Below are 25,994 nucleotides of genomic sequence, written 5' to 3'. Positions count from 1 at the left end.
GCTGACACTTTATCTACTGTGCCACTGCCTGGTCAGACAGATATAAAATTTTTGCTTTAACATTTTTTTCTATCTACCTTAGCCCTACCCAGTCTTACCCACTTTAAACCCCCAAAACTCCTCTACTAGGATTGCCAGATTTGGCAAATGAGCATATAAAAAATCTAGTTAAATTTGAATTTTAAATAAATAGCAAAAATTGTTTAGTATATGTATGTCCCATGCAGTATTGTCATTCTGTATTTTATGGCAACCCTATATCTACCAGTCTTTTACTTTGTTTTTTGGAAACCCCGTTTTATTGTGAAGACTCCAATAATCCCTTTTTTTCTGCTTCCTTGCCTTACTTCAAACGGTATTTTTCTCTGAAGGCTTTATTTCCATAGCACCTTACCCAGTGATCTCTAACAGCTTCTAATTCACTGGGGCAGGAAATAGGTGTATTATTATGATTCTTGCTTCCCACTACTGTTTTTTAAATTATTCCATCATCATTACAACTTCTCTTTTAAAGTCCAAAGCGTCTGCCTGCCCCACCTCCATCTTACTATTGTTACCAACTTCTGCCAAACGATAAAACTTTCTCTCGCCTGACCTGTGGTGGCACAGTGGATAAAGCATCGACCTGAAATGCTGAAGTTGACGGTGTGAAACCCTGAGCTTGCCTGGTCAAGGCACATATGAGAGTTGATGTTCCCTGCTCCTCCCCCCCTACTCTCTCATCTCACTAAAATAAATAAATAAAATAAAAGTAAAAAAAAAACAAAAACAAACTTTCTCTTTACATTAGTGTCAAATCTTCATCTTTAGGAACTACCTCTAGCCTCTCTTCTAAGCACCAGACTTCAGTTTTCTTCACAGCAGTTCAAACCCTGCTATGACATTAGTTCTATTAAAGCTGTTTGATTTAAGATTCTTGTATAAGTGATGACAACAAAAAAGATCAATCAGTTGTAACATATTTACATTTGTAATCTGATCTTTCCTTTAATAGATGCCTATAAGAAAATATTAGAAACCACAATGACTCCAACTGGAATAGATACTGCGAAACTTTATCCCATTCTGATGTCATCTGGACTTCCCAGGGAAACTCTTGGACAGATATGGGCCTTAGCTAATCGAACTACACCTGGAAAACTTACTAAAGAAGAACTGTATACTGTTCTCGCCATGATAGCAATAACACAGGTAGACATTGTTTCTCAAGTTAATATGAATTGGAAGAATATGAATCCTTTGTGATGACAACCTCATAGAATTTCTTGTACATTAAAATTTAGATTATTATCAAGATATGGTACTTCAAAATGTATAGTTGATGTGAAGCACATACTAGCAAAATACGCTTCTGTTTAAAGACTGTTTAATATTCTAACATCCTCTGACCTGACTATATCCATTGTGAACTTAAAAGTCTGTAATAGGCCCTGGCCGGTTGGCTCAGCGGTAGAGCGTCGGCCTGGCGTGCGGGGGACCCGGGTTCGATTCCCGGCCAGGGCACATAGGAGAAGCGCCTATTTGTTTCTCCACCCCTCCCCTCCTTCCTCTCTGTCTTTCTCTTCCCCTCCCGCAGCCAAGGCTCCTATGGAGCAAAGATGGCCCAGGCGCTGGGGATGGCTCCTTGGCCTCTGCCCTAGGCGCTAGAGTGGTTCTGGTCGAGGCAGAGCGACGCCCCGGAGGGGCAGAGCATCGCCCCCTGGTGGGCAGAGCGTCCCCCCTGGTGGGCGTGCCAGGTGGATCCCGGTCGGGCGCATGCGGGAGTATGTCTGACTGTCTCCTCGTTTCCAGCTTCAGAAAAATACAAAAAAAAAAAAAAAAAAAGTCTGTAATAAAGTTACTCTGTTCTTTGAAGTCCTTATTTAAAATCCCTTAAAGTATACTTCATTTTTCTCTTATATTACAAAATCATTTGTAATATATGTAATCATGATTTGGTTAATATAAATTAACCAAACTTATCAGAGAGTAAAAATGTCAGAATTGATATGTGTTGGCCATTACTTTGCTAAATAAATATTAGTTTTGCATTAACCTTGTAACTTATTTTCTTGTATAAGATTCATGAGTTTTGGGAGAGTTCAGAGTGGAAATATTCCAAGGCTACAGATTTTACATTTTGGTTTGTCTTTGCCAGATTTTAAATTATATGTGGTTTGCAAACCCTTAAAATGTTTCCATTTTCCTCCTGTGTAGAGGGGTGTTCCTGCCATGAGTCCTGATGTTTTAAACCAGTTCCCAGCAGCTCCTGTTCCAACTTTAAGTGGATTTCCTATGACTTTGCCTACTGCAGTGAGTCAGCCAACTGGGATGCCTTCAGGCCCGGCAGGCTCCATGCCCCTCAACCTCGGACAGCCAGTCATGAGCATTAACCTGGTTGGACCAGTGGGGGGAGCAGCAGCCCAGGCTTCCAGTGGCTTCATGTCAACCTACCCTGCAAATCAGGTAAATGGAGAAACTGTATAGTCCAAATAATCCTGGAAATTGAATCTGGGTAAATTTTTTCCAGAGATGCAGAAAAGATTGCTGGATTATAATGGACTCTGGAGGTGAAAATTAAAAGTATTAAAATAACACAAAATTTAATTTTTCATTATTTAAAAAACATGAAGCAACCCTGGCCTGTTGGCTCAGCGGTAGAGCGTCGGCCTGGCGTGTGGGGGACCTGGGTTCGATTCCTGGCCCGGGCACATAGGAGAAGCGCCCATTTGCTTCTCCACCTCCCCCTCCTTCCTCTCTGTCTCTCTCATCCCCTCCCGCAGCCAAGGCTCCATTGGAGCAAAGATGGCCCGGGCGCTGGGGATGGCTCCTTGGCCTCTGCCCCAGGCGCTAGAGTGGCTCTGGTCACTGCAGAGCGATGCCCCGGAGGGGCAGAGCATCGCCCCTGGTGGGCGTGCCGGGTGGATCCCGGTCGGGCGCATGCGGGAGTCTGTCTGTCTCTCCCCGTTTCCAGCGTCAGAAAAATACAAAAAAAAAACAAACATGAAGCAATTTGTTAAGTCTTAAGATACTTGAATTTTGGCTAAAAGTTTATAGTTTGTCATAAGTTAATCAAATTCTTAGGCTGTATCTTTTGAGGAAGCTGTTAAACCTGAAATTACAATGCTTCAATTTATTTTTTATTTCTCAGATTAGCAAAAAATTTTTAAATTTTTAATTATTGATTTTAAGTAGAGAAGGGGTAAGGTGAGAGAGATCTGTTCCTGTATGTGCTCTGACTGAGAATCAAACTAGCACCCTCTGTGCTTCAGATCAATGGCTCTGACCAACGGAGCTATCTGGCCAGGGCAGCAACAAATTTTAAAACCATAATATTTAGTGTCAGTGAAGATGTTAGGGAAAAGGGTTTATTGGTACAGCCTTTTTGGAATGTGGGTTAGGCAATAGCTATCAAAACTCTAAATGTCTGTATCTTCTGACCTAGAAGTCACACTATTAGGAATCTATTCCACAGAAATAGTAAATCAAATTAGCAAAGATAGAAAAGGGTATTTGTTGTAGCATTGTTTGTTAGCATAAAAAAATAAAAATAGCTAAATATCCCTCAGGAAAAGAAAGGTTATATAAATTTTGGTTCATCCATACAGTGCTAAACTGTTTGATCATTAAAATGAATGAGATAGATCTATCTATACTGCTTTGAATAGCTGTCTATATCATATAATTACGTCTTTTAAAAGTGCAGAACAATATAATCTCATTTTTTTTTTAAGTGAGAGGAGGGGAGACAGGCAGACTCCCTCCCACATGCACCTAACTGAGAGTCACCCAGTGACCCCCACCTGGGGCCAATGCTCTGCTCATCTAGGGTCCATGCTTGCAACCGAATTATTTTTAGTGCCTGAGGTAGAGGCGCCATACTCAGCTCCGGGGGCCAATGCACTTGAATCAGTTGAGCCATGGCTGCAGAAGGGGGAGAGAGAAAGAGAGAGAAGGAGGGGAGGAGAATCAGGTGGTTGCTTCTCTTGTGTGCTCTGACCGAGAATCGAACCTGGGACTTCCACACACCGGGTCAACACTCTACCAGTGAGCCAAGCAGCCAGGGCCCCATTTTTCTATAAAACAAATGAACTGTTAACAGTGCTCACTTCTAGAGCATGGGATTCAAAATCATTGTTCACTGTTCTAGAGTGTGGGATTAATAGTCAGTATTCCCTGTTAACTTTATGCAAGCTTATATTATAACAAGCTTAATATCACTTTGTAAATTTACAAACGTAAAAAAAATTGCTTTACAGATATATATTAAATGAGAGGCAGGGAGGCAGAGAGACAGACTCCCCCATCTGCCCTGACCAGGATCCACCCAGCAAGCCCCCTACAGGGCGATGCTCTGCCCATCTTGGGCCACTGCTTCATTGCTTGGCAACCAAGCTATTTCAGTGCCTGAGGCAGGCCATGGAGCCATCCTCAGTGCCCGAGGCCAAACTGCTTGAACCATTTGAGCCATGGCTGTGGGAGGGGATTAGAGAGAGAAGGGGGTGAGGAGGGAAGAAGCAGATGGTTACTTCTCCTCTGTGCCCTGACTGGGAATCGAACCCAGGACTTACACACACCGGGCCAACACTCTAATGATGAGCCAAGAACTGTTTTTTAAAGATTGATAGATTCTTGGTAATCTATTAAATGATTTAGCTATTTAAAAATTGTACAGTTTAGCCCTTTAAACTAGTTTTTTGCCATTTGTACATGAGAGTATCTAAAAATATAAGACAGGATTTCTGCCTTCATTAAGCACTTGAGTTAATGTTTTATCTAAAGGGTGTTCTAAAATTAGGTACTTGTACCTAAATGTACAGATATAAAAGGTAGTCTTTGAGATTGACAATTGGAAATTTGTTAAATACTATTTTAACAATTTGATGCTTTCTATTTAAATGTTCCGTTAAATCTAGGTGGTAAAACCAGAAGATGACGACTTTCAAGATTTTCAAGATGCTTCTAAGTCAGGATCCCTTGATGATTCATTCAGTGATTTCCAAGAGTTGCCTGCTTCTTCCAAAACAACAAATTCCCAGCATGGAAACAGGTACAAAAGAGCTGACTACATTTAACATTGTATTCAATCATTGAGAAAGAGTCATGCACAATGAGAAGCCTAAGAGTAAGTAAGAGAATTAAAGACTATTCTCATGGTTTTCCTGATTAATTCCTGTTTATTCATCGTTTTACTCTTCAGATTTTTTCTATATTGTCCACATTAAGCTTCCACTCCTAGCATTTCCCCCTGGTATACACCTCCAGTCGATATTTTATTTGCCTATGCTACACCTGATTTATTATAACTGAGTGCACCTGTGCAGTGATGACTTTGTGTTCTTGCATTAGATCTGGGCCTTCAACTGTTGAAAAGATTTTTAGGCTAAAGGATGTAATTTGATATTTTTGCAGTAAATGTACTTCCACAGAAGTTAAAATTCAGAAGACTAAATTATGATTATTCACATTTTTCTTACATTCAGGTTGAGATCAGTGGCTTATAAGCCTTCAGATTTCTCTTTGTTTGTATATAGACAGTTGCACAAACATTTCTCTAATGTTTTATGTACTAGTATACCTTTTAGGTACAGTAACTGATTCAGTATGTTCTCAGCACCTTTCCAATGTTTAAATTAAAAAAGTATTTAGATAGTTCTTCTGCATAGTGGAACCTAACAGAGTTTGATTAAGCAATAGGAATTTTTTCAGGTTTTTGGAACTTGTTTTTGCCAGGATACATATTCCATTTCTCTTACATTCCTATTTGTTTGACTCCATCTATCTTTTCCATTTTAAATAACTGATTATCTCTTAGTCAGCACTTATTGCATATACACTATAACAAGAACTAAGAGATAGGCATTATAGAGAATTACAAATTAGAGAAAGAATTATTCTTGAGTTTAAGAATATATCGAACACATGTAAATGGCACACAGAAAGAATATATGAGGGGTGTCACTTTAAAGTACTGGATTTCCAAGCCCATTATGCCAGCATATATATTATTGCCTGACAATCACAGAATAATATTTCTTTCTCATATCTCTTTTTTTGAACAAAATGTTCTGCTATCTAGAACATACCTGAATGGCCCAAGGTTTCTTAAATCACCTGCGTAAAATTCATTGTTTTCCTGCTTAAAGCTAAATAAAAATTTGTTAATACATTTTTTTCTGCCTTGGTGAATTATGTTACCATATCCACTTGCCAAATCAGAATCCTGTTATATATTTTAGCTTCCTCCTCTCTCCTTTACCACCTTCAATTATCAGCTCTGTTTGCCATGTGTGATCTTGCTCCTGCCTCCTGTCTCAACTACTGCCGTTTCCCTACAGCTTGTACTCCAGCCATGCCAAGGTGACTTCAAACTCGCCATGCTTTTTCAAGCTTCTGGCCTTTTACATTCCATTTTCTTCAACCTAAAATTTTTTCTGTAATTAATTCTAGTTCCATTTCAATAATCAGTTTAATGTAAGAAGTTTATACTAACCCCTTGATCAGTCCCCATTTCCAAGGAGTTAGTGTCCCCTCTTTCTCCATTGTCAAGGCACCTTATGAATATCTGTGCCCCAGTTATAATTACTAGGTTACCTGATGTTTTCCCTCAGTAGGCTGTAAGTACCTGAAGACAGTTCTTCATGACTATATATATAGTACTTATATATGATACGTAATTAATAAAGGTTTGTTGGATGATTATATTGTAGTATGAAAATCATGGCCCTGGCTGGTTGGCTCAGTGGTAGAGCATCGGCCTGGCGTGCGGAAATCCCGGGTTCGATTCCCAGCCAGGGCACACAGGAGAAGCGCCCATCTGCTTCTCCACCCCTCCCCCTCTCCTTCCTCTCTGTCTCTCTCTTCCCCTCCTGCAGCGAGGCTCCATTAGAACAAAGATGGCCCGGGCGCTGGGGATGGCTCCTTGGCCTCTGCCCCAGGCGCTAGAGTGGCTCTGGTAGCGACAGAGCGACGCCCCGGAGGGGCAGAGCATCGCCCCCTGGTGGGCAGAGCGTCGCCCCCTGGTGGGCGTGCCAGGTGGATCTCGGTCGGGCGCATGCGGGAGTCTGTCTGAATGTCTCTCCCTGTTTCCAGCTTCAGAAAAATACAAAAAAAAAAAAAAAAAGAAAAAGAAAATCATAAAGTGAAGTTATCAAATTGGTAGTTCATTCCTCTGGGGGAAAAACAGTTCTTTTAGTAGTTGAAATTAAATTTGGAGTATAGAGCCTGACTTATGGGGCACAGTGGATAAAGCATTGACCTAGAATGCTGAGGTCACTGCTGGTTGGAAACCCCAGGGTTGCCTGGTTAAGGAATATATGAGAAGCAACTACTGTAAGTTGATGCTTCCCACTCCTCTCCCCACCACCTTTCTCCTTTTCCTTTCTCTAAAATTAATCAGTAATAATAATTAAAAAAACAAAATTGGATATAGATAGTTTGAAGAGGGTGGTGGCCAGACATGAGATGTGTGGAGTTTTAGCAATTTTGTGTGGCATCATCTTCATTCACATCATAGACCCATTCTTACTCAATTTTTATTTGACTACTTCCATACTTTGCTTGCGTGAAAACATTTTGCTCAGTTCTAAGAATCCATGGTCATTGTTTATTCATTTAGAAACATTTACATAGCATCTGCTATATGCCAGATAGTGAGGTGAGCACTAAAAATATAGAAGCAGAAAACACAGTTCCTGCTCTCAAAAAGCTTAGTTTTATCTGAGTATATTATCTGATAAAACTCTCCTAGAATTGGTTTTAAATGTGTATATTTGTATATATAATGAATTCCTTGGTTTATCAGTATTATATACTGGGTTTTTTTTTAAAGGGTATTTGTTAAATCATGATATGACTAGCTAAGCCTTTGTGAGATCACTTTGGTTGGTATTTTTAAGCAAAAAGTGGGCATTATTTGTCATAATATGAAAAGGAAAGTTTTAAAGTAGTGTGGAATGGAGAGTTAGGCTGGGAGAAAAAGGTATTAGTTTAGGGCAGCATCAAAAGTGGGATGTCTTATGATCTGTAACATAATCTGTAAAGCATGTTAGAACTAAGGAGTGGAATGATGAATGTGACTGTTGCTACTGTGTGTGGGATAAATTCAGCTGCCATGATAATCCTGTTGTGAGATGGTGAGAGGTACTCTGGGTTTAGAGTTATAGATACTGAAAAGTATGTCCAAGATGGTGGCAGGGTAGGTGAATGTTACACTTACCTCCTCCCAGGACCAAATTGGAATTACAACTAAATTATAGAACAGTCATCCTGAATACTCAACTATACCTGGCTGAATACCTAACTTGCTGAAGAGAAGTCTTATAACCAAGGATATACAGAAGAAGCCACATCAAGATGGGTTGAAAGGGTAGAGGCATGAAAAGGGCTGGTTCCACTCCTTCAGTGCAGCTGAGGTTTCAGAGGGGTATCTCAGCTGTGGGCGTTGCCCCTGAGAAACATGGGGTCTAAACCCCAAGCAGAGCTCCCCGGCCCAGAGCACCAGAGACAGGAAGAGGCACCCATATAACATCTGGCTGTGAAAAGCAGCAGGGTTTCTGTCCACTAGGAAGAGAGAGAAGTCCGGTAGAGACACAGGCACACTCTTAAAGCACCAACACACAAAATTTAATTGATAGCCACGCCCCTGGGCTCTGGCGAAGAGAGGGCATAGTGAACTAGAGTTGCATGAGAAGAGTTGGGTTTGTGGCTCTGGTCAAAAGAGGAAAAGTTTACATCTTGACTTGAACAACATTTCATAAATAGATTTTTGTCTGCACTATTCCATCTCTGCATTCTGACCCCATTTTAGGGAATAATTTTTAGTAAGATGGACATAATTTACTTTAAAATATTGGGTATACTTATTTGAAGCAGTTCACTTTTATGGGAAAGGGGAAGAAAGTGCATAGTTTAAAAAATTAAATGGTGCCTGACCATGTGGTGGCACAGTGGATAGAGCATCAAACTGGGATGCAGAGGACCCAGGTTTGAAACCCCAAGGTCACTGGCTTGAGCATGGACCTATCCAGTTTGAGTGTGGGCTCACCAGCTTGAGCATGGGGTTGCTGGTTTAAGCGTGGGATCTTAGACATAACCCCATGGTCACTGGCTTAAGCCCAAAGGTTGCTGGCTTAAGCATGGGGTCACTTGCTCTGCTGCCACTCCCCAATCAAGGCACATATGATGTGCACATATGATGTGCCCAAGCAGTCAATGAACAACTAAGGTGCTACAATGAAGAATTGATGCTTCTCATCTGTCGCCTTCCTGTTCGATTGTCCCTGTCTGTCCATCTCTCTCTCTCTCTCTCTCTCTCTGTTTCTGTCACACACACAAAAAAATTAAATGGTAATAAATACGATCCTATCACCTGACCAGGCAGTGGTGCAGTGGAAAGAGTGTAGGTCTAGAATGCAGAGGACCTAGGTTTGAAACCCTGAGGTCACCAGCTTGAGCACGGGCTCACCAGCTAGAGCGCAGGGTTGCTGGCTTGAGCATGGAATCATTAACATGACTCCATGGTTGCTGGCTTGAGCCCAAGGTTGCTGACTTGAGCAAGGGATCACTGGCTCAGCTTGAGCCCCATCATTCAAGGCACATATGAGAAAGCAGTCACTGAACAAGTAAGGAGCCACAACAAAGAATTGATGCTTCTCATCTCTCTCCCTTCCTGTCTGTCCCTCTCTCTGCTTCTCTCACTTGCTAAAATATATATAAATAGATATAGATATATATGTGTGAGTGTATGTGTATGATCCTATCAATAATCACTTTAAATTTAAATAGCTTAAATGCTCCAATCAGATACCATAGGATAGTTGAATGGATAAGAAAACAAGACCAATAGATAAGCTGTCTACCAGAGTCCCACCTCAGAATGAAAGATACACACAGACTAAAAGTAAAGGAATGGAAAAATATATTTTATGCAAATGGGAGGGGAAAAAAAGAGCTGGGGTAATAATACTTATATCTGACAACATAGACTACAAAACAACAGTTATAGTAAAAGACAAAGAAGAGCATTACTACTATAAGGATAAAGGGAGCAATCCGACAAGAAGTTATAAGCCATGTAAACATTTCTGCACCCAACATCTAAGCACCTAAATATGTAAAGCAAATCTTTTTTTTAATTTATTTTTTTATTTTATTTTATTTATTCATTTTTAGAGAGGAGAGAGAGAGGGAGAGAAAGAGAGAGGAGGGGGGCCTGACCAGGCGGTGGCGCAATGGATAGAGCATCGGACTGGTATGCAGAGGACCCAGGTTCGAGACCCCGAGGTCGCCAGCTTGAGCGCGGGGCTCATCTGGTTTGAGCAAAAGCCCACCAGCTTGAACCCAAGGTCGCTGGCTCCAGCAAGGGGTTACTCGGTCTGCTGAAGGCCCGCGGTCAAGGCATATATGAGAAAGCAATCAATGAACAACTAAGGTGTTGCAACGCACAATGAAAAACTAATAATTGGTGCTTCTCATCTCTCTCCATTCCTGTCTGTCTGTCCCTGTCTATCCCTCTCTCTGACTCACTCTCTGTCTCTGTAATAAATAAATAAATAGCCTCTAAAAAATAAACTTTCTAAAAAAAAAAAAAAAAAGAGGAGGGGGGAGGAGCTGGAAGCATCAACTCCCATATGTGCCTTGACCAGGCAAGCCCAGGGTTTCGAACCGGCGACCTCAGCATTTCCAGGTCGACGCTTTATCCACTGCGCCACCACAGGTCAGGCTGTAAAGCAAATCTTGATGGACTTAAGGGAGAGATTTACAGTACTACAGTTATAGTAGGGTATTTTAACACTCCACGCTCCATTGACATCAATGGATAGATCTTCCAGACAGAAAATCAAGGAAATGGTGGCCTTAAATGACACATGAGATCAACTAGATTTAACTGATATCCTCAGAGCATTTCAACCCAAAGCAGCATAATATACAATCTTTTCAAGTGCACATGGAATATTTTTTAGAATAGTCCACATGTTAGGACACAAAACAATTCTCAGTAAATTTTAAAAGACTGAAATCTTATCAGGCATCTTCTCTGACCATAATGGCATGAAACTAGAAATCAATCACAGAGAAAAAAAACAAAAACACACAAATACATAGAGGCTAAATAATATGTTACTAAACAATAAATGGGTTATCAACGAGATCAAGAAAAAAAATTTTAAATACCTTGAAACATGAAAATGAGAATACAACCCAAAATCTATGGAACACAGCAGAAACAGTCCTAACAAGAGATTCATAGCATTACAGGCCTATCTCAAGAAACAAGAGGCTCTGGCCAGTGGCTCAGTGGATAGAGCATCAGCCTAGTGTACAGACGGTCCCAGGTTCGATTCTGACTCAGTGCACACAGGAGAAACAATCATCTGCTTCTCCCCCTCCCCCTTCATTCCCTCTTACCCTCCCATAACTAGTGTCTCAATTGGTTCAATTATGGTCTCAGGTGCTGAGAGTGGTTCAGTACTCAAGCATTAGCCCCAGATGGGGTTGCCGGGTGGATCCCGATCTGGACACATGCAGGAGTCTGTCTCACTATCTCCCCTCCTTCACCTAAAACACTCTCTCTCTCTCTCTCTCTCTCTCTCTCTCTCTCTCACTCTCTCACTCACTCACTCTCACACACACACAAACACAAGAAATATCTTAAATAATCTAAGTTTACATTTAAAGGAACTTGAAAAAGAACAATAAACAAAGCCCAAAGTGTATAGAAGAAGGGAAATATATATCAGAGCAAAAATAAGTAAAATAGTCTTAAAAAGCAATACAAAAGATGAACGAAGCCAAGAGCTGATTCTTTGAAAAGATAATCAAGACTGACAAATCATTAACCAGACTCATCAAAAAAAAAAGAGAGAGGACCCAAATAAATAAAATAGAAATGAAAGAGGGGAAGTAACAACAGACACCAAAGAAATACAAAGCATTGTAAGAAAATATGATGAATAACTATTATATATGGACAACCTGTATGAAATGGATAAATTCCTAGAAACACAGCCTTCCAAAACTGAATCAGGAAGAATCAGAGAATCTGAATAGACAGATTGCAACCAGTGGAATTGAAGTGGTAAACAAAACAAAAAAAACCCTCCCAAATAACAAAAGTCCTAGAGCAAATGGCCTTGTAGTTGAATTTTACCAAACATTCAAAGAACACCTATTGTTCTCAAACTATTCTAAAACATTGAAGTGGAGGGAAGACTCCCAAGCTCATTTTACAAGGCCAGCATTATCCAAATTCCAAAACCAGGTAAAGACACTAAAAAGAAAGAAAATTATAGGCCAATATCCCTGATGAGCCTAGATGCTAAAATTGTCAACAAAATATTAGCAGGTCTTTATTCGTATGTAACTTTCTGTTCAATGAGTCATAATTTGATTATTTATGGAACTTTTAAAAATTCACCTATAGGATATAGGTGATGAGCTATTTGTCAATATCAAATATGTAGTAGCTGTTTGGTAGTGATGTGAAATTATAGTACTATATTTGATAAACACTAAATCCTAAAGTGCTGTGGACCCTCATTAGCATGTATGTATGTGCAAGAGCTGGGTTTCTTACCTTGCTTGAAGGCCAGTGATAAGAAGATTTAAATGACTGTGGAAAGATTTTTGCTCCAGGGCAAACAAACTCAATGGAAATCCATTTATATAACTTGCAGTTTGTGGTATTGAGTGACACAGACTAGTGGTGGAATATAATCATTCATATGTAAAGGTGGTTCTTCCTGGGAGCTGCCTGTGTCTGATAAGGGAGAGGGGGGGAGGAAGCAGTGCTTTTATAGTGTGTGTTAAGCTATCCAAGAATTACCCACACAGATACTACTCATTACACTATTTTTCCATCCAGGAAGAAATATGTCAGCAAGCAAAAGTATCTTTATCTAATTTTGAAGTGATTGTTGTTTTGCTATAAAGATAGCTTCTGGAACCAATGATGTGATCCTTGCAAAAATGCAAATTATATTAACTCTACTGCTGCTATCAGATGTGTGAACTTCTGCCAGTAAGCAATGCAATTACGATCAGAAGGGGGACAATTTACATCTTGGCTTGAACAAACTTTCATAAATAGATTGTTATCTAAACTATTCCACCTCTGCATTCTGACCCCGTTTTAGAGAATGATTTATAGTAAGGTTCGCATAATTTGCTTTAAAATATTTGGAGCAGTTCACTTTTATGGACCTAAAGTTAAAATTGCAGTAGGTCATCATTCTATGATAATCTATTTCCAAAGCCATTTCAATTGTTTTTATGGCTTAAAGAGATGATTAGACCATCAGCGTGTATCTGACCCTTCTTCAAATAACCAAGATAAGAATTTGTTACAGTAATATAATGTTATAGTAATTAAATATATAGAAATATAGAAAAATAGAGAAGATATATAGAAATAAGTTAGGATATAATATTAAAAGCCATCAGGCAGGTGAATAAGGCTACATCATCTGGGTGAGAGCTAATCTAGTGTGTAGAGATATGATAGGTAAGACTATGCCCTCTGCACAGGGTCTAGTTAATGTGTTTGTGAAATTATACATAGATAAAAAGAGCAGAAACTCCCCAAAAGTGGCTTGATGTGACAGTTATATGGGTTAACATAAAAAAGAGTTCCCGGCCCTGGCTGGTTGGCTCAGCGGTAGAGCGTCGGCCTGGCGTGCAGGGGACCCGGGTTCGATTCCCAGCCAGGGCACATAGGAGAAGCACCCATTTGCTTCTCCCCCCCCCCCCCTTCCTCTCTGTCTCTCTCTTCCCCTCCCGCAGCCAAGGCTCCATTGGAGCAAAGATGGCCCTGGCGCTGGAGATGGCTCCTTGGCCTCTGCCCCAGGCGCTAGAGTGGCTCTGGTCATGGCAGAGCGATGCCCCCTGGTGGGCAGAGCATCGCCCCTGGTGGGCGTGCCGGGTGGATCCCGGTCGGGCATGCGGGAGTCTGGCTGACTGTCTCTCCCCCGTTTCCAGCTTCAGAAAAAGACAAAAAAAAAAAAAAGAGAGAGTTCCCTGTGAGGAACTCCCTCAAAGTGGCTTGATGTGATAATCCCATAGATTAACACCTGTTAGAAGGCATAGGCCAGAAAGGGTATTTAGGGCAAGGGGGCTCCAGCTGTCAGCTGTAGTCAGTCGCCCAGACTCCATTGTTGAACATAGAATGTCTCCATGAGGCTCTGACCAAGGATAGCCGAGAGGAGTACGTCGATGGGGCCCCATTAAGCTGTACCCAGGCACGCCATAGGATTTGTGAGTAATAAACTGCCTGTGTGATTTTTGCAACCCACTTGTGTGTCGGTCGTGTCTTCCCTCCGGTGGCAATTGGTCTCGGTACCAATAAGTAGAATCCTCATAGCTGCCTCAGGGATATTCTCGAAGAGGTCACCAGCCCTGCTGTTAAACAAGAGTGTCCCACTGCATGGGGAAGTCGAATCAGGGATGCCTGATCAACAACGTCGAGCTCGGGCTCTACTGGGACAGAATTATTGGTTAGGTTTTGTTTCAATACATTTTTTCAAGAAAAAGGATTTTTTTTTAGTCATTTGTGATACATATATATATATATATATATATTTTTTCCCCCCTAACTTTTAAAGCAGGGACAAATATATGGTGACAGAAAATGATTTGACTTTGGGTGATGGGCACACAATGCAATCAACAGTTCAAATGCTACAGTGATTGTTCACCTGAAACCTATGTACTCTTACTGATTGGTGTCACCTCAATAAGTTTAATTTCTAAATTAAAATAGATGATAGTTGGGTGGGTGGATGATGGATGGATGGATGGAAAGATGGATGGATGGATGGATAGATAGGTAGATAGATAGACAGATAAAACGGAGTCATGAGTTTTAGCTAGTACCTATATGCTATTTAGATTCTGAGCTTCTACTTGATAAGGGAAGGATTCAGTGTTCTAGTCATTAAGAAATATTTTTTCCCTTTTAGCACCCCTTCTTTATTGATGCCAGTTTCTGGAACTAAAGCATCAGCTTCAATGGATAAATATGCTGTGTTTAAAGGAATTGCAGCTGACAAGTCTTCTGAAAATACTGTTCCATTTGGAGGTAAAAGTAGTTTGTGAATTCATAAACCTGTGAATGTAAATCTTTGTTTTTAGTGGCGACCTTTTATGGTAAATGTGTAAAATGCATATACAACATGCTAAGTATGTTTGGCTTAACCAAGTCTGCCTTACTTTCTTGAGTTGTGATTTCCAGGTTCCTAACCTTACTTGAGCTTCTGTCTTTTAATTCTAGAGCCTGGTGATAAATATAGTGCTTTCAGAGAGCTCAAACAGACAGCAGAAAGTAAATCTTTAGGTAAGTTTTAATTCCTTAAATGAATAAATTATTTCAATTTCTAATAAGAGATTCTTTGAAGATTCTTTCAGTAATACTACTGAATATGCCTTTATTGTATTGTGTGGAGTTTCTCTTTACTTTTTTCTTTTTTTCCCCTGTGTTTCTAGAAATTACAAGGAAGCAAGATGTGGTTCATTTATTAGAAATTAGTTTCTAAAATTTAGAGCAAACCTCAAATCAATGCACTTTCCTCTAAAGATAGTGTTGGTCCCTTTCTCCAGAAGCCTTCAAACCACATTAGACTCCTATGTCAAATGGGGGCTGTAACTACTTTCAGTTATTTTAATGTTCCACGAGACTTCACCTGTCAGCCGAGCAGGGATCCGTGGACTGGACTAAAGGCAGCAACCAGTCTTCTACTTTTCAGGATTTTCGAAATTGGTTATAATTTAGTAAGATGAAGTGAAAGGGTTTTCTATGCATATGTGGTTTTCATCTCTGATAGAAGGACTTAAATAGAGTGGAAAGGAATATAGAATGATAATGTGAGAGCCATATATGTAAAGGGTAAGTTATGTTTGGCCTGACCAGGTGGTGGCGCAGTGGATCGGACTGGGATGCGGAGGACCCAGGTTTGAGACCCCGAGGTTGCCAGCTTGAGCTCAGGCTCGTCTGGCTTGAGCAAAAAGCTCACCAGCTTGGACCCAAGGTCACTGGCTCGAGCAAGGGGTTACTCAGTCTGCTGAAGGCCCGCAATCAAGGCACATATGAGAAAGCAATCAATGAACAACTAAGGTGTCGCAACAAAAAACTGATGATTGATGCTTCTCATCTCTCTCTGTTCCAATTTATCCCTCTCTCTGTCCCTGTAAAAAAAAAAGTTATGTTTGTAGTTAAATCCTACTATACACCTGATGTGTAGGGTTTGGATAATCCATGCACCAAATTATGTCCTTCAAAGTTTAACTGCACACTATGAAATTTGTATATGCTAATAAGGATATCTTCCTGGGAACAGCTCCACATTCTACTTTTGTGTACTGAATGCTCAAGTTTGTAATATCCTTCAACAATCATTTGTTCTCATACTTTGCCTAGGGGGTTGGGGTGAGAGTGGGGGTGAGAGAATATAGGAAAGGTAAGTATATGTGGAAGTTGAAGTAGAAAGTGTACTGCTTAAATATCTAAAAGGGAAACCCACCTTTTCTAAAAATACTCAGTCCCTTACAGTTCTTATATTCTAGAAATATCTCCTCATTTTCATTCAAGCTTTTAGGATGTAATAACTGTTTCTTCCCCCATGCCTGTATTAGGTACTAGGGGTACAAAGATAAACCCTAGAGGAACTTTGGCTTGTTAACTTGTCATTTACTCATAGCAATGTTTTCATCACCTCTTGGGTCAAGGCAAGTTTGGAGTAAAGAGTGTGGTTTAATATCAGACTTCTTTGTGTAGTCTGATATGAGTGATCACGTGACATGTATATTATTCCTGCCACCAGAATGGAAGCAGCACCTCAGCCCTGCTTTTACGGTACTTTATTAACAGAATCCCAGATTGTTGTCGCCATTTTTGTGTGCTTGCTTTCACTCCTATCTTAACTTGAACTCTGTGGCCTTCCAAGCAGAAAGTCCAACTTTGTTCATTTCAGAACATATTTTATTCTACTTGCATTTAAAAATACACTGGCCTGACAAGTATGTTAGTATCTTAGAATTTATGAAGAATTTTATGGTATTATGTTCAGAGCCACGTGTTTGTTAGGTGACCGAGTTTAATAATATTTCCTTTTTACTACCCTATAGTTTAAACCATAAATTAAAGTTGATGAGCAAAATGTTTTTTTTTTTAATTTATTTTTATTTTTATTTTTTACAGAGACAGAGAGTCAGAGTGAGGAATAGACAGGGACAGACAGACAGGAACGGAGAGATGAGAAGCATCAATTATTAGTTTTTTGTTGCGCATTGCAACACCTTAGTTGTTCATTGATTGCTTTCTCATATGTGCCTTGACCATGGGCCTTCAGCAGACCGAGCAACCCCTTGCTTGAGCCAGCGACCTTGAGTCCAAGCTGGTGAATTTTTGCTCAAACCAGATGAGCCCACACTCAAGCTGGCGACCTCGGGGTTTCGAACCTGGGTCTTCCGCATCCCAGTCCAACGCTCTATCCACTGCGCCACCACCTGGTCAGGCAGGAAAATGTTTTATAGAGATAAGTGACGCTGAAGATTTAGCAAAAAGTGATCTCTTTTAAAATGTTTTTAGGAACTAAAACATAGCAATTAGGGAGGGAAACTATTGAGGATTCAAAAGTTAACTGAAAAGCTACCTATGAAGTAATATGCTTAATGGATCTTCTGATATGTAAGCTTCAAATGACTATAACTAATTTTCTTGAATCCCCTTTGTTTTTAAACTTGTAAACCCACCTATTTTTATTTCTTTTTAACCCTTTCACCCAGCTTACATTTCTAATGGAAACATTTACAATTCATCAGTAAGTTTAGTTTGCTGTGGTGATTTCTTTTTAAAAAATAACAAAGCGAAGATTGTCAATTTCACAGATATTTCAAACAGCACATAAAAAATTGGCTGCTTATTACCTTATTATTTACAGAAATAAGTAGATTTGGAAATAAGTAGATTGCTTTCCACAATTATCAGTGATGTACTTACCTAAAGTTTTAGGGTGATTATTTTGTTTTATATCTGCTTCTCCTGTCCGTTTGTGAAATTGACTACAGTTTTATCGCTGGTACCTCTTACAAACATAAACTAGAAGAATTCTGAATGCTTTTCCTCTCTTTCTAAAGTTTTTCTAATATTAGATTTCTCTGTGTTGATAAATTATGCTGGTTAATTGGTTAAGTATCTCAGATTTAAAGGAAAAATCAACTTCCATTATTTTCCATGCCTTTTTCATGTGATATATCAATGTGTATATCACTTTACATGCACAACATATTCAAAGCCTATATTGTTTTAATGACAATTTTAAGAATTGGATTTTGGTTTTAAATACATGTCTATAGTTTATACGCTTCTATATCTCATTTTTAGGGAAAAACAATTTAAAAAGTGGTTGAGGAAATTAAAGCTTGTCCTTTAATTTGCAACTCAGAAATGGAACTCATGTTTTTAAATAAGTGATGTTGGTATGCTATATTTATATTTGGTTTATCTCTGCATTTCACCACCTGGTATTACCTAGTAGATTTTATGGAAGACTGACCTTCAAGCACCATTAGAAAACCAAGATCACTTGCATCCCAACCTCATACCTATGATGATAACAAAGCTATGATAATAAAGAATAGAAAAACTAGTAAGAATCATGGCTCCAGATTTTTATCAGCATCTTAACTGAGTCTATTTAAATGTTTATGAGTACCGATTTTCTTTGATTAAAAACTTAATGAGTCCTGGTCGGTTGGCTCAGTGGTAGAGCGTCGGCCTGGCATGCAGGAGTCCCGGGTTCGATTCCTGGCCAGGGCACACAGGAGAAGCGCCCATCTGCTTCTCCACCCCTCCCCCTCTCCTTCCTCTCTGTCTCTCACTTCCCCTTCTGCAGCCATGGCTCCATGGCCACTGCCTCAAGTGCTAGAATGGCCCTGGTTGCAACGGAGCAACGCCCCAGATGGGCAGAGCATCGCCCCCTGGTGGGCATGCCAGGTGGATCCCGGTCGGGCGCAAGCGGGAGTCTGTCTGACTGCCTCCCTGTTCCCAACTTCAGAAAAGAAAAAAAAACCTAATGAAAAATTCTGTCACAACCCCATCCTCAGAATAGCATAGTATAAGCTAAAAGTTTAAATCATATCATTTGAAAGTTTTTTTGTTTTTTTTTTATAACAGAGACAGAAAGAGAGTGAAGAGAGAGGGACCAATAGGGGCAGACAGGAAGGGAAAGAGATGAGAAGCATCAATTGTTTGTTGCGGCATCTTAGTTGTTCATTGATTGCTATCTCATATGTGCCTTGATCAGAGGGGCTACAGCAGAGCGAGTTCACCTTGGGCTTCAATCCAGTGACATTTGGGCTCAAGCCAGTGACCATGGAGTCATGTCTGATCCCACACTCAAGCCAGCCACCCTGCGCTCATGCTGGTGAGCTCATGCTCAAGCCGGTGACCTCAGGGTTTGGAACCTGGGTCCTCTGCATCCCAGTCTGATTCTCTATCCACTGCACCTCTACCTGGTCAGGCCTTTGAAAGTTTTAATAATAGAGTTGGTGTGTATTCAAATCCCTTTGCATTTTAATAAATAAATGCGCAGTGAGATGACTGATTTCAAGAAAAACCCAAGTACTGACAGATTTTTTGTGAGATTAACCTTCTGTGCTGGAGCATATAGGGAGAAGCTGCTTTACAGAGTGCCCTTGGCCAGAAGCTTTGGAAATAAGTAGATTGCTTTTCAAAATTTTTCATCAGCCTGACTAGGCTGTGGCATAGTGGATAGAATGTCAGACTGGGATGCAGAGGACCCAGGTTTGAAACCCCAAGGTCGCCAGCTTGAGCACGGGCTTATCTGGTTCGAGCAAGGCTCACCAGCTTGAGCCTAAGGTTGCTGGCTTGAGCAAGGAACACTCTGTCTGCTGTAGCCCCACAGTCAAAGCACAAATAAGAAAGCAATCAATGACAACTAAGATGCTGCAACAAAGAATTGATGCTTCTCATCTCTCTCCCTTCCTGTCTGTCTCTCTCTGTCCCTGTCAAAAAAAAGTTTGTTTTTTTTTTATCAAAGTTGTCTTTAAATTAATGCCTCCAGCCTGACTGGGTGGTGGCACAGTGGAAGAGCATCAGACTGGGATGTGGAAAACCCAGGTTCGAGACCCCAAAGTCGCCAGCTTGAGTGAGGGCTCATCTGGTTTGAGCAAAAAGCTCACCAGCTTGAGCCCAAGCTCACTGGCTGAAGCAAGGGGTTAATTGGTCTGCTGAAGGCCCGTGGTCAAGGCACGTATAAGAAAGCAATCAATGAACAATTAAGGTGTTGCAACATGCAACGAAAAACCAATGATTGATGCTTTTCATCTCTCCGTTCCTGTCTGTCTGTCCCTCTCTCTGACTCTCTCTCTCTGTAAAAAAAAAATTAATTAATTAATGCCTTCATATACTTGAGCAAGACCACCTAGTATCTAACTAGATGCTTAACATGCTGAGTTAAACAAAGTGTTGTACATACTAAATATTAGATGCAGGGTTTTTTATATTTCATTGGTAACTATGATACATTTTTCCTGATTGGTCACCTTATAACACATTTTATCTTTAAAGGGCCACTGTTTTAATATGACTCGTCAGCAGTGATTTTTCATTCTATTATACCCTTGGATGGCCAGACATTGTGAAGTCCTGTGAGCAGTGCTTTGGCCAACTGAAGGGTCTGGTACCATGAGACTTATCACACTGAAGGGAGCAAATGGAAGTAATACTGTTAGATGTTCCTGGTTTGATTTTTATTTTTGTATCACTAATCTTCAGTGTGGGAACAAATAAGTAGTTTTTACGGGGAGATTTGGTAGCATTTAAATTGTGGTTAAATTACATCAAGCCAGTGAAGGAAAAGTCTATAAAAAGTATATATGCTTGTCATTTAGTGTGCTGTGCATTGTGTTGTTTTCAGCTCAGCATTCTTCCTTATTTGGCTGTGTTTTTTGTCTTTCAGGAGAAAACTTTGCAGAATTCAGATCTGCAGGGGCTGATGATAGTTTCACCGATTTTAAAACTGCCGATAGTATATCCCCACTAGAGACACCAATGAAAGACAAAACCTTTCCAGCAGCCTTCCCTTCAGGAACTGCACAACAAAAACAACAAACACAAGTGAAAAATCCTCTGAATTTAGCAGATTTAGATATGTTTTCATCAGTTAATTGCAGCAGCGAGAAACCACTGTCTTTTTCAGCAGCATTCAGTGCGTCAAAATCAGTTTCTACACGACCACAGTCAAAGGGCACTGCTGCAGCCACAGCAGCTTTGGCATCAACTAAGTCTTCTAGTCTGGCTGATGATTTTGGAGAATTCAGCCTTTTGGGGGAATATTCTAATCCAACATCTGTTGGAGAACAGGATGACTTTGCAGATTTTATGGCTTTCAGTAATAGCTCTGTTTCATCTGAGCAAAAGGCAGATGACAAATACAATGCCCTTAAAGAGGACACTGGTCCTGCTCCTCTAACCAGCAGCTTGAGCAGCACTGTGAAGAGTGGGCAGAGCTCAGCTGCTGCGTCCACCAAGTACGATGTCTTTAAACAGCTCTCTCTGGAAGGACCTGCGCTAGGTGCTGAGGAACTGAAAGATAACACTCCTTCGGGAAAAAGTGATGATGATTTTGCTGACTTCCACTCCAATAAATTTTCTTCCATGAACTGGGACAAATCCCTGGGAGAGAAAGCAGTGGCTTTCAGACACACCAAAGAAGACACTGCGTCGGTGAAGTCCTTGGATCTCCCTTCCATCAGTGGCAGCAGTGTCGGCAAGGAGGACTCTGAAGACGCACTCTCTGTTCAGTTTGACATGAAACTGGCTGATGTAGGAGGAGATCTTAAGCATGTCATGTCTGATAGCTCTTTGGATTTACCAACAGTTAGTGGCCAGCACCCTCCTGCCGCAGGTGAGGAATTGGTGAGATTGCTCTGGTGATGGTGGCGTAGCTTTCAGAGATGGTTCTGTGGGTGTTGATTTACAGACCAGTAGGGCTCTGGCTCTTAACCTTTATAAAGTTCTAATAATTAACTTCTTTGTTACCAGTCCCCTTAAAGCAGTGTTAAATTTGAGTCTGTGGACACTTAGATGTGTGGATACTGTGAATACTCTGGCACATAGACTGGATAGCTAAAATATTTTTATTTTTGAAATCTAACACCGGCTTGGTGTTAGAGGCACATAAACGGCTAAATGAACCCCACATCGCCAGAAATTTTTATAAAGACTTTTGCAGTGTCAGTAATATTCCTCCATTTCTGTGACTGAGGTCAGTGTTTCTCTCTCCTTTTTTCTTTCTTTAACAGCTGCCAGTATAGTTTTCTGTTTGGTTTACAGAAACTGACTCTTGTTAGGTTAATAGAGTAAGAGTGTCTAGCCAGTTGTACTGCTATTTGCCACGACCCTACAGAGCAGAAGAGGGAAAGCACTGTGTGGACGTCCTGGTGCCCGAGTCTGGCAGGAGGAGGGCGGGACTTGTCAGTGGAGTTCAGGTTCGGTTTCCAGTGTTAACTCTATTATTGGAAGTATTAAGTTGTAACAGATCTGTAGATGGTGGATTAGGGTAACTATTCACTTTCTCCTAGAATGCTTAAGAATATCTTATAAGGGAGCCCTCGTATTAAAGTTCTGTATGGATTTACATGTAGCAGTTTATTCTCCAGCTTAACTTCTTGTCATAAAAACTAGATTCCCAAGTGTCCTAATTTTTATTTTGTTTTGTTATTTGATATATATATATATAGAAAGATAAACCTATTTTGTGGCCTTTAATAATGAGAAATATCTCAGTGTTACTGTATTATTCTAGAAAATGTATTATGCATATGAAGGGTTTATTGTTTTTTAACTAGAGAGGGACATATAACACCCTTCCAAGTTTACAGATGCAGGCAGAAATTGTAAAGTATTAGGACTTTTGCAGTCAGAAAACAAAATTGCATGTGTCCTTTGGCTACTGAAAAAAATGTAGGAGGTATCCTTAAACAGGGTGCTGAGGCAGGCGCAAGTTATCAGAGACGTGTGCTGCGCGTGGCTACTAGCTAAGACAGTTTTCCAAGTGCAGCAGGCTGTCTGCAGAGCTCCTTGTGCCCTGACTCTGCTTCATTTTTCTGTACTGTTCCTCAGATGGTTTCCTTTTTTTGTTTGTTTGTTTGTTTTGCAACTGTTTGTTTGATAGAGTGAATATGTTTCTCTTTTTTGTATGAGCTGCTTGAGCCACAGCATCTGGTGGTAAAGTCCATTTTCTGAACAATACCTGATTTTTATTTTAAAATCTCATAACAAGTAAACTAGCCTTCTGGACTCTGAAATTATTAGAAGATATTTTTCTGAAAGTGACTCTTATATTCTTTCACAATGCCAAGCTAGATGTCTTCATGAGATGACTCTAATCTGGGTTTAGGATTTTTTTTTTCCATTTTATTTGGGGAGGGGAGATCGGTTTATTGACTGACTTTACTCTGATTGATGTGTTAAAATAATATTCTGTGCTCATGTTCTTTTATATGTGTTTGGAACATTCCCCGCTTGGAACCTGTAATATTCAAGCCAAGTCTCTTTAGTTTGAGGATATTCGTAAAAACATATTGTTTCCTCCTTTTGATCTGTAAACCTGTCTGAAAGGAGCAGTATCCCTTTAGAGCGGTTGTTAAAAGGGGTTGTTGTCTAACCAGTGAACTATATTGTTGAGCCAAACTCTTGCTTAAATGCATTGTGGAGTTGGTAAATGGGAGGGATTTCACCAGGGAATTGGGTTTTGACTTATCCTCATGTTGACCACAGTATCTCTTGCTCTCTTAGTTTGAAGGTTAAAGGTACTTCTTGCTGGATAAATTAGAATTGGACTGATGAAGAGAATAAAATGGAGTAGACTACTGTTTCTGGACCTGAAACCTGTTTAGAAACCCTAACTTAACTCTGAGGGGATACTGTCTCTTTTAACTCTTGCTGTAATCCTTTGTATGGAAGGTAGATAATGCTAATAACATTGCCTGATTTCTCTGCATATTATTACATTCAACCCTTTGAGCCCTTGCTGCATATAATTTCAGCTAGGCTGCTTTTATCCCTCCACCAAATTTAATCTCTCTGGCACCAAAGCATCTGGATGTGCGGTCATTAAGATATCTAGTTTTGTTGGCAGCTAAGAGCTTACCCTTATTTGTAACACTCAAAGCATTAGCAAGATTTCTGTAGCTACCTATCTACCTACTTGTAAAGTAGCTCTTCTTTGACATTGAAAATCTTTGTATTTTAATCAGCACCTTTTTTTTTTGTTTTTGTTTTCAGCTGCTTTTCTGATGTCTTTTTTTCAAGTTAGACATTTTCAGTGTGAATGTGCCTTTTGAACTTGCTTTGGTATATTCTTCTGCAAATACTGATTTGCATGCTTATTCTGATGACTTCTTTTCCAGCTCTCCTGTACCACTCTTTTGTGATCTGTAAGTCCTATGTTAATAAATAATTCTTTGGCATATTTTGAAAGCGTGGGGATGTGTGTGATTTGTACTTTCTCAGGGTTAGACCAGAGAATTCCCTGGTCCATCTCAAATTTAAAGCAATAGCATCTCCTGTGATTAGAGGGTTTCCCCTTTTGTTTGTTTTGTTTCCTCAAACTCCTTTCTCCTAAGAAAAGTATTGGTGTATTTTAGGCTTTTCCCTTACAATTTCATTGAGAAAAGTTTTTAATATGGTACTAGATTAAAGTATAACTATAAACATTTAAAAAATTTTTTTTGGATTATTTATTCATTTTTAGAGAGAGAGGAGAGAGAGAAAGAGAGAAGGGAGGACGAGCAGGAAACATCAACTCCCATGTGTGCCTCGACCAGGCAAGCCCAGGATTTCAAACTGGTGACCTCCGCATTGCCAGGTTGACGCTTAATCCACTGCGCCACCACAGGCCAGGCCTCTATAAACATTTTTAAAATGTAAACTGTACACTGTTTTACATATTAGTAAATTTACTCTTAATTTTAAAAAAATTTTCTTTTATTGATTTTTAGAGAGAGAGGAAGAGAGTGAAAAAGAGAGAAACAGAAACATTGTGCCCTGACCGGGGATCAAACTAGCAACATCTGTGGGTCAGGTCAAAGCTCTAACCAACTGAGCTATCCAGCCAGGGCTACTCCTTTCTTCTGGTGAAGAAACTGAGTAGATTTCATTGCTTAGTAAAGATCACAGCACTTGTCTCCAGTAGAAGTTCTGTTGTGAGGAGAGGGGAAGGGGAGGGCGGACCTAAGAGTTGAGTACTGGGCAGAGGGAGACACAGCTGTTAATAACTAGAGATCTGTAAATGTAATTTAAAATAAAGTTTCAAATAGTATTGGGATGGACTTCTGAGCACAGTAAATGTAAACTGAATTTAAATTGATAATCTCTGTAATGGAAAGTGCTCACTGTTAATACCAGAAAGTCTTCCGGACTGAGTTGATTTGAGTTTGAAATTGGGTACTCCATCCTCTGATTGTAGAACATGTTATCTTTGCAACTTCAGAATGTATTATGAAGCTGTTCTCGGTGGTTTTTTTACTTAGTCCATAAAGCAACTTCTGTTTTTAATTTTTTTTAATTTAATGAGTTGGCATTGATCAATAAAAGTACATGGGTTTCAGGAAAACATTTCTATAGCATATGAACTATTTATTGGCTTGTGTGCCCATAACCTAAAGTCAAAACAAGTTCTTAAAATGACTTTAGAGGATGTCTCAAAGTAGACTTCTAGAATGACCCACAAAAGTTAGTAAGAATAGGCCAAAATTGGGAAATAATTTTTTTTTTCATTTTAGAGTATAATAACAAATCTTGGAAATGTTGTTTTCAGATCAGAAAACCTTGGGGGGAAAATAGGTTGTTTCTATAGTTGAAATTTTTTTCTTACAGTTTTAGGATTTGGTTCTTTGTTCTTTTTAAAACTTTGAGACAGTGCCTGGCCTGTGCTGGCACAGTGGATAAATCCTTGACTGGAACACTGAGGTTGCCAGTTCAAAGCCCTGGGCTT

General features: G+C 40.0%; 1 protein-coding gene across 14 annotated transcripts in view; it reads left to right on the top strand.

Moving 5' to 3' along the window:
• The window catches only part of SYNRG (synergin gamma), an 82,135-nt gene that overhangs the window by 32,201 nt on the left and 23,940 nt on the right, over nucleotides 1-25,994 (top strand). For all 14 annotated transcript variants that reach the window (XM_066363250.1, XM_066363241.1, XM_066363246.1 and 11 more), the window contains 6 exons: nucleotides 995-1,191; nucleotides 2,197-2,445; nucleotides 4,896-5,029; nucleotides 14,937-15,055; nucleotides 15,248-15,310; nucleotides 20,955-21,902. In XM_066363250.1, coding sequence (XP_066219347.1) covers nucleotides 995-1,191; nucleotides 2,197-2,445; nucleotides 4,896-5,029; nucleotides 14,937-15,055; nucleotides 15,248-15,310; nucleotides 20,955-21,902 — 1,710 coding nt within the window. The remainder of the gene's footprint in view (nucleotides 1-994; nucleotides 1,192-2,196; nucleotides 2,446-4,895; nucleotides 5,030-14,936; nucleotides 15,056-15,247; nucleotides 15,311-20,954; nucleotides 21,903-25,994) is intronic.

This window comes from Saccopteryx leptura, chromosome 2 (assembly GCF_036850995.1).
Source record: "Saccopteryx leptura isolate mSacLep1 chromosome 2, mSacLep1_pri_phased_curated, whole genome shotgun sequence".
In the NCBI taxonomy this organism is placed as follows: domain Eukaryota; kingdom Metazoa; phylum Chordata; class Mammalia; order Chiroptera; family Emballonuridae; genus Saccopteryx; species Saccopteryx leptura.
The sequence above is the reverse complement of the archived record's forward strand: the minus strand, read 5'-3'. Positions and strand labels throughout refer to the sequence as shown.